Source organism: Amblyomma americanum, chromosome 4, assembly GCF_052857255.1.
Source record: "Amblyomma americanum isolate KBUSLIRL-KWMA chromosome 4, ASM5285725v1, whole genome shotgun sequence".
Classification (NCBI taxonomy): domain Eukaryota; kingdom Metazoa; phylum Arthropoda; class Arachnida; order Ixodida; family Ixodidae; genus Amblyomma; species Amblyomma americanum.
Window position 1 is genome coordinate 108,142,552 of NC_135500.1, and position 9,185 is coordinate 108,151,736.

Consider the following 9,185-nt stretch of genomic DNA (forward strand, 5'->3'; position numbering starts at 1 on the left):
TAAATTTTTTTACAGGTTACAGCGCAGCTCTCTGGCCCGTTTGGGGGTCGAATGGTGGCGAAGGTGATGGTGGTGGCTTAAATGATGGTGGTGGCTTGGATGGTGGCTTAAATCACATGACCGGAGAGTTGAATGACGCTCCTTAGGCCTAAGCCGAAAAATGCGCGTGGAGGAAAGGCTGGGCTTTCCACTCGTGTGGCCATACAAAACAGCAGGCGCTGCAATCGCTGGGGAACGCACGCAGCCGCTTGACCTTTCTACTAAGGGTACAGGGTAGGCTTTACATTTCCTGTGTATTCTCAAGCTAATTTAAGGCCTATTTTCTCAGCAACTGCACACCTAGCTCATTCGAGATTTTTCCTTTTTTTCTATTTCCGCATCGTTTAACTGGACAAAAATTGTGGCATTGCACCGAATATTCAGTTTTGACTTTTTTTTGAAACTATAAATTTTTATTGTTTTCATCCAATAAAACTACCACAGTAAAAGTCCTAATGTCCAAATGTGAGCTATTTCAGTTCATTACCTTTGCATTTCAGTGTAAGTAAGGCAGAAAAAGGTAAGCCCTCTGTCCTATATAGCATCGCAAGACTATAAAAAATTCGTTACTCCTTTTGTATATTTTGTTTTTTGTAGTGCAATCTGTTAGTAGTCCACAGAACTGATATTGCCTTTCGGTACAAGCCATATTTTATAGAACACTGATAGTACGCAGCTTCAAGAAAAAAAAATTAGCTGGTGGATAAGCCCCGGTTTAACCTGCGGGAAACGAAAAGCACCAAGTCAAGGCAGGCTCCTCATTGGGCTGTTGTCTTGGGTTGTGCAGAATGTATTTCCAGGTCAAACCTTTCTTAAGCTACTGGCAAGAACGTCGCGTCGCATTTGAGACCTTTGTTGTAGTCACCCACAGCGACCACGAGTTCTTGTCTTCGCGGCTTCTTCGATTCATATATCTTCGGTTATTCGTAGCTGCTTGGGGACCGAGTACAGCAGGATACTCCTCTTCATCCTCCATTGCAAACTGCGTCTGCCCGCACGCAGAATGCCGTTGGCCATATATGCTGCTCTCCCCTAAAGGCAGTTACTTCAACACCGTGACGTCACGTATCACACTACCTCAGTTATGATGTCATCCCATTGACGTCATTGATAGATAACCTTGACCTTGAACTTGACCCTGGTCTCGGGCCACTTGGTGGCCTACATGACAATGACCTCAAGTCACATGGCGACCACTAGGCTGCACACAGAAGTTTGTTCTCTAAACCTCCTCAAGGGTAAGCTCCGCGCCACACAGTTATGGCGTCATTGTCATCGATGGATAGCCTTCACCTTGACGCTGGTCACGTGCCACTTGGTGGCCTACGTGACTATGCCCCAAAGTCACATGGCTCCCACCCGGCTTCACACAGAAGTTTGACCACAAAAACTCCGCAAGGTGAAACTCTGTGCCACACTGACGGCTCGAGCTTCTTGGCGTAGTGAAGATTTTCGCTTCAATACGTTCGCATGAAAGGACAGGGTTAATTGCAGAGTCATGGGAGAGGCCTTCGCCCCGCTGTCGGCGTACATAGACTGATGACGATGATGATGATGATCCTGTGCCTCTGCAAATAGCCGACCTATACGTTGCGGAAGTCATAATACAGTTAACTAAGCCCGCATAACGCCTTTTGTTCGTCACAGAACACAGTTAACGTATGAGAAATGGACAGACGGATTTCTGAAACCACTTTACAAACATAGCCAGCTACGATCACGTTGATAACTTACCTAGCAGTTACAATAGATTCTAGGTGGCGCTGGTCATTTTCGAGAATTCGGGGATGAAGACAAGGAAGTTTCGCTGGAACAGCACGTGAGGCGTTCTCAATACGCCATTTTATGAGGCAACAACATATACAGCAAAACCGGTACACGCCTAGACAGTTCTTCGACGAGGTGCTTACCTTCCCAGGTATCGCGAGCCATGGCCAGTTCTAGCGCCGTCACAACCGACACGTGGAAAGGTCAGTTGAACTTTGACAAAGCCTGCACGTCTACAGGAGCTCAAGATAGGTGTTGGCTCATCGCCGACCTGACGGCGTGGAACCAAGTGCTGCATGAACACGAATGCACACTTGTCGAGTTTTCTCCAGGCAAGCTCAGCCTTCGGCACATGCCGCACAGTGATGTGGTTGAGCCGAGCAGTGTCACGGCACGAAAGGCGGCCTTTTTGATCTCTTGGCTCATCGCAAATCATGGCTGCATCACCGAGCTGAGCCTGCGGTGCATCGGTTGGCCCAACGAAGACACCCCGGAGGAAGCGGCTGTGCCCATTCGCTTGCACCCACCTCCAGGAAAGGGCATTCGCAGGCTCGAAATAGAGATGCTCGACTTCGACGTTTCCTACAGACGGGGAAGTTATTACCTGGACCACGAAGACATCGAGGCGCTTCGCGGAATCGAAGACCTCTTCATATTTTCTTGCGACGCAAGGCTGGAACCACCTCTGGTGAGGTTGCTGGAAAACAACTCGAAATCTGTCAAGTTTTTCATGGCGGTCAACACAGAACTAACCAGGAACATGGTGGACGCCCTACAGCGCCTCGAGAAATGCCAGTCGATAACGGTTAGACTTTGCGAAAGCTACGATGACACCTACTCGGATACAGATGTCGTGACTGGACTGGCACAAGGCGTGGCAGGTGTCAAAAAGTTGAAGATTCTCCTACCCGGAAATTCCGACTGCAAATTCTCGGGCCTGGCTCACGCCGTGGAGGCCAGTGTGACACTGACCACGCTGGAACTGTCCATGTTTTCTGACTGGGACTCGCAAATGGAGTTGTTCGCTGCGCTCAAAGTGAACACAAGCGTGAAGAGGGTGCGAGTTGAATTCGACAATCTTGAGTGGAGCTGTGAAGAAGCCTTGGCGGAGGTGTTGTCCACTAATTGTAGCCTTCTTGACCTGATTTTGAATGGTACAGTCACCGACGGCTGTATGATACGAATGGCAGGTGCCCTTAAACAGAACACAGCTCTGGAAAAGCTGGTGTTCGGCGTAGCCCTGGAAGGCGTGAACGGCGTTATAGCCCTGTGCCAAGCTCTTCGAACCAACAAGACGTTAAAGAAACTAGAATTTCCGGCGTTTGACGCCTCCCAGACGGAGAGGTAAGTGAGCGGCAGTCTGTCTCATTTCTTAGAGTTAATCTGCGAATATTTCCTTTTACCGCGATCATTATTTTATCATGGAAGCAATGTGCAATTAGTTTGCTCCCTGTGGTAATTTAGCGGCCTAAAACTGTCCATTTCTGAGCTGCAAAGGGGAAATTTTGAATGTGACCGTTGCTCTACCTGTCTTCCAAATCTGTCCCGTAAGATACCCTTTAAAAATCAGCGAAGCCATTCGCATCTAATTATATCATCTGAAAGCATGAAGCGCACTCTCCTAACTATAACAAAACTGTAACTGGAGCTGACATTTCTGCTGTACGCGTGCTGCTGCAACGAGACACAGACGCACGCGATGCAGAGCGGAGTCCCCATCTAAACTGTGGCAGGCTGAGGCATCTCTGACTGGTCGGAGAGCTTCACGGAAAATGATGTCACATTGCTTTTTTTGCGTGCACATTGAATGTGGAAGTGTGTCGTTATCTTCATTTACAGATTTCTCTGCAACGCAGTCACCTTACGGCACAGAAAAAAAAAAGTCGGGAGTGTTCCCGAGTAATAATCTATCCCTCTTGATTAATTTGATATTTCCCTTTTATTATCACTTTAAAGGGTGCTCCTCATCTAATTAGGGCTTATCAGACCACAATAAAGAACGTCTTATAATTAATAATTGGTTTTTGGGGAAAGTAAATAGCGCGGTGTCTGTCTCATATATCGTTGGACACCTGAACCGCGCCGTAAGGAAAGGGATAAAGGAGGGAGTGAACGAAGAAAGGAAGAAAGAGGTGCCGTAGTGGAGGGCTCCGGAATAATTTCGACCACCTTGGGATCTGTAACGTGCAATGACTTTGTACAGCACACGGGCGCCTTAGCATTTCGCCTCCTAAAACGCAGCCACCGTGGTCGGGTTCGAACCCGGGACTTCCTTGTCAGTAGTAGAGCGCCCTAACCACTGAGCCACTGCGGCGGGTTAAATAACTTCTTGTGGTCTAAATTTCACAAGAGCACTGCACTGGGATATACAAAATAGACTCCTTGCAGATTTGGAACTTTAAACCAAACACAAAATGCCTATTATTAATAGCGCACCCTATTTTATCCTCTACTTCAGCTTTTTTTCCCTTCCAAAAACGTTGCGCAATACTGCTACGTCTTTTCAGGGTGGCACTGGCGGAGACGCTGGCGCACCGTGACGGCTACAGACGAGTGCGGCTACCGCTGGCGGAGCCCGACCTTCCAATCTTGTGTGCTCTCCTGCCCTGCCCCGTGTCATGCCCTCAAGAGCTTAACGAGATTCCCATCTGCAGCGCCTCCGAAGCGAACATCCAGCATCTGTTCAATGCTCTAACGTCGTCCTGCTGCAGAGTAGAGACGCTAAGCATTTCTATCAGAGGAGATCCTGGGGCAAGTAAGATGAAAGCTCTCGCCAAAATGCTCAGCGTCAATCGATCAATCCGGCAAATGTGTGTCGTCATGCACAGCGACAGAGGCCGGGTTGTCCAGGAGCTCCTGGATGCCTTGGATGCTAACAACAGCATAAACGAAATGGTGATTTCAAGCGGTTCAATGCACATGGAAACGATCACAGCACTTTCTCATTTCTTTGCCCGCAACAGAACAATCACAGCGTTCCGGCTGTCTATCGTACCGATGAAGCTAGAGCAGTTCGAACAAGTGTTGGCTCCTGGCCCGCTCGCGCGAGTGATGTCTCATGGAATGACGATGAACCCAGTCATCTTGGAATTCGGCGGAGACTCCGGGTATAAACTCAGCCGCACTTACTACCCAATTTTTGAGGCGTTGAACAGTAACAGGGGTACCTTGAATCGTGCTACGGATTTCGTTCTCTTGCACGGCGTGGACAGAGTGGGCGCGCAGGCATTCCAGCTCTTCTTTGGAAGACGTTGTCTCCTCAAACACGTGGTGAAGACTTCTCGCAAATCGGAGCACGAGGCACTACTGGCAATAGCCTCGGCGCAGAACTTCTTGCTGGACAACTACTTCGTAATCACTGGCATTGTTCAGCGCTCCGTAGTGTGCTACCCTGCCGGCAAGGGTACTCAGTGCGATGAGCTCAACGCTGAGTGCTGGCGCGCCATTGTTCGCCATCTGAAAGTAGTTGACGTGCTAAGCTAGCTTCGCCCGCCTCATTGTCTCCGCCAGAAAAAACTGCAAGGTGCCCTAACCCAGTGCAAGTGTTTGTATGATGCTCATATTCCGCTGTAGGGCAGCCATTTTGTGACACTGCGTACCGCATTTGAAAGGCTTTTTTTTTTGCAAAACTAACTGCAGCGCGAGAAGTGGCAAAATTGTGAACTCTTAACAGTTCCTAGGAACGGTACTCAACGAGGCCGATTTGTGATGTTTCTAAACAGATAGTTAATCGACGATGGTGTAATCAGCCTATTCCTTTGCGGTACCTCTCTGTCGGACTGGAAGGAACAGAACTTGTTTTGTTTGCCTTGCTCTACTATATGGAATTTTGTTGCTAAGAACCACTGGCTGGAGACATTAAAGCGTACTTACATCTCCACACCTATGCGGGAGTTGTGGAGTTCAATTCCTATGACCGCCGGGCACCTACCGGAAATACGGTAGGTAGTACAAGGTTCCCCTTGGCCTTCTGGGTTTTTGTGCGGCGAAATGTTAGGAAAATTGCTATTTGACCCAATCTCGTCTAGAAGTAACCTTGCGGGAGAACTTAAGCTGAGCCTTTAAGTGTATAACGCAATCGCAGTATTGATTCCCATCAGCGACTGTACTTAATCTCATTAGCATATTACTCGATCGCGTTCTCAACTAATGTTGCTAGTTCACATGGCCCAACAATATTACGAGAATCACTACGTTAATTAGTGCCTATTCGTTAATTAGTGCAAATAGTCGTAAGCTACCACATTATCTGAAAGGCCATACGACATACATATAAAACCTCACTTTAACCAAGCCGTGTGCCTGCGTGATCTCGAGGTAGCGTGTTTGACTCTCGATCTCAGGACAACCGGTTCGATTCCCCACGGAATACTCCAATCGTTTCAGCGTAGTTTATTTACTTTGTAGACAGACATGCCGTAGTGACATTTCAGTCATGTTGCTACCTTGTAATCGCAATTTGTGGGGCCTATTGATTCAAATCTTCAATTCTGCCGTATCGTGTATGACGTCAAAGCTTTTCGACCAGTCCGGAGTTTCGTGGCACAGCAAGGCTGGACGCGCCGACGGGACGCCGCATTTTTCACTGGTCTTAAAGCTATCGCTTTAATATCTTGTGCATTAGCGTCCTTTAGCCAAGGCCGCCCTTACGAAATAAAAGTCATCGTCGTTCACATCTCACCGGCACTAAGTGTATACATGTATAGAGTTTCTCAAAGTTCTAGTGGAAAGTGGCGCAACCTGGGAAGATGAAGTTTCGTATTTGGCTTGGCTAAGTGTCTAGAAGGAAACGTGGATTCTGCTGTGGAATATTGGCACGCCACGATACAGTGGCTAGATCTGCTAGATCTAGCCACATGCTCTCCCCATTCTGCAGGTTAAATTCTTCTAATACAGCCCTTATAAGTTATTAAAGAAATTTAGCTTGAGTGGATGTTCAATATGAGCCTCGTATGATAATCAGCAAATTCTGCTGAGGTTTCCCTCGGGAAGATTTTTATTGTTATAACTGAATCCACATTATTAAATCAACACAGTCCAAGCCGAATACGAATCCTCATCTTAAAAGATGCCCTCGGTGGGCCAAGTGCACTGCCACCAGTTTTCCCTGTCGGTTTGTATGAGACACTCTATGCATATGTGTACCTTGCCGTTTCTGCAGTTCGAGGCGAATTTTCGAATGCCTTCTAGATGTTCGAACCGTCGTAGCTAGGAAAAATTAAATGCAAAAATAAAGGCATCCATGATAGACACGGAAGTAAAAAACGAAGACTAGCTAATCAAGGCGAAGTATTAAAACACTCGGCCAGATTCCTGAGGTTCAAGATCCAATGGACTCGGAATAGAGGAAACAACCAGCAATTTCAGATACAATTAAAAGAAATTTTCATCGTGTCCAACCCTACGTCTTCTCGGCCTCTTTCTCTTCTTTCTTTTTTCTTCTTACTTCTCGTTTCTCTTCTTCTTCTCTCTGTTCGTTTGGATTGGCTTCTGTCTTCATCTTCGCTTGTTTTTTCTTCGTCTTTCTCTTTTGTATCTGTCTGTATGGCTTGACTTGTCTTGACTTGTGGATTTTTATAACTACGATTGTGAGGCGCTTCAGTTACACTGCAACTCGGGGTGGGCTCCCATAAATGGCCCTGGGTGTAATATCAAACCACCATCTTCTCCGCGCTGGCTGCAGTTATGGAGGCCTAGCATTTTTTTTTAGCACAATTTATTGCCCCAGGGCATAGCATTCTCGGCATCTGCTTCGGATGCGGGAAATGCGGGCTTCGGTTCACAACACCGCCTGACACCGGTTTTCCGATGGGCATCAGCTTTCCGTTGCCTTCCACAGGGTCGATAGGCTTGCAAAAATGAGTTTTTGACCTCGACTACTTAACACTGCCTCTGCGCTCCGCTCTCGCCGAAGCGCCGTAAAGAGAAGGACAATACAACTGATGCGAATGGCGCTTTTCGCCGGTCCCGTCTGTTCTGTCGTCCTTATCTTTTTTGCGGTACGTTTCCAAGAAGATTAAACCCAGCCAGCCCAAACCAAGGTTTTGCATTTGAAATGTGCTTTTTAAGTGAACGACTCGGCTACCCTTTGACATCGCAGTTTTTTGTACCTACGGAGGTGCGTCTGTCTGCTTGTGACATCACACAGAAACATGAAAACAACGAATCGGAATTGAAAGGGCTCTGTATAAATAATACAGTAATAAATCATAAAATGCGGGTTAGTGCTTCTTGCACCGTGTTTCGTGCATGAGGCATCAATACGTGCCATTTAAGGTAAAAAGTAGCTCAAAAAATTTTGGTGTCTCTCGACTTATGAGCCTTTTAGACACGCATTATGTTCCACTATAGAAAAATATTGAAAATTTATGTGCGTATATTTTCAAATCAAATCAAATCAGTTTATTCAAACATCCTGAGATGCTTAGGGGCACGGACAAAAAGCCAAAGGTTGCATGACGAGGTCTGTGCTCCTTACAAGGCATACAGTGGAAAACGCGGAATGTATGAAATACCCCTATTCCGAAAAAATAACATGAATGGATCAAAAGCGTGGCGAATTCACTCGCGGCGTACACTTACGCGCTCACGAAAATTAAGCCCCATTTGAAAAAACACATTTATACCCATTCAACTAATTTCTCTATAATCTGAATCTTCTCCCTTGACGAAAAATCCGATACAGTGTCTTTTTAACAAAAGATTCCACTGCGTGAGAGAAGAAAATTTACAGTCCCATAAACCCTATTTGGGCGCACCGTAGAACTTCGCGATGTCCATATTTATTTCTTGTTTTTTTCTTAACCGCGATGCGTTATTATAGGCGACTTCTGTAATCTAGACGCTGCGCCGCCAACGATTAATGAAAACTGCTGGCTTCGCTTAAGCCTTTGGTAGATGTGTTGGCGACTTGAATATACGAGATGCGTCACACAAAAAATGCCCTGAAAAAGAACAGATATGTACAAATCATGCGCGAATAATCTTAATTCTTGCAATTTTCGCTAACTTCAGAGTATTCTATCTTGTTTACCGAATTATCTGGCGTCATGTTTAGGAATTTATTTAATCACTTGGATTGTACGAATACTTTAATTTTGAAATGTGTGACATTGTTTATTGTTTTAGAATATGCCACATAGTACAGCATCTAAAAGACAGAGCTCGTTCAATGCCTTCATCCCTTTCTCCAACGAGCACACAAAAAGCTTTTCTCAAAGAGAGTAGACAGCGGCCCCAGGGCACAGTGTTTGCGAAAGGTTGCGGCCGCGACACGTAGGATGGACAAAGACACGGGCCTTTAGATGGCGCCATCATGAGCATGGCGCGTTCCAACGGTTCGTTCGGGAAGCTAAATATCTCAAACTCTATTTACGCTT

General features: G+C 46.5%; 1 protein-coding gene across 1 annotated transcript; it reads left to right on the plus strand.

Annotated features, from left to right (window-relative positions):
• The first annotated feature begins 1,871 nt into the window (after positions 1-1,871).
• On the plus strand, positions 1,872-5,655 carry LOC144130298 (uncharacterized). The gene is made up of 2 exons (XM_077664245.1): positions 1,872-3,150; positions 4,314-5,655. The coding sequence occupies exons 1-2, from the start codon at positions 1,970-1,972 to the stop codon at positions 5,287-5,289; spliced, it is 2,157 nt and encodes a 718-aa protein (XP_077520371.1). The 5' UTR covers positions 1,872-1,969; the 3' UTR covers positions 5,290-5,655.
• Positions 5,656-9,185: the final 3,530 nt, after the last annotated feature.

What these genes read in the sequence shown, in the direction of transcription:
- LOC144130298 (XM_077664245.1), top strand. Translation starts at nt 1,970, where the DNA reads ATGGCCAGTTCTAGCGCCGTCACAACCGACACGTGGAAAGGTCAGTTG. An exon ending in GACGCCTCCCAGACGGAGAG is followed by an intron (nt 3,151 to 4,313) that starts GTAAGTGAGCGG and finishes ACGTCTTTTCAG; the next exon opens with GGTGGCACTGGCGGAGACGC.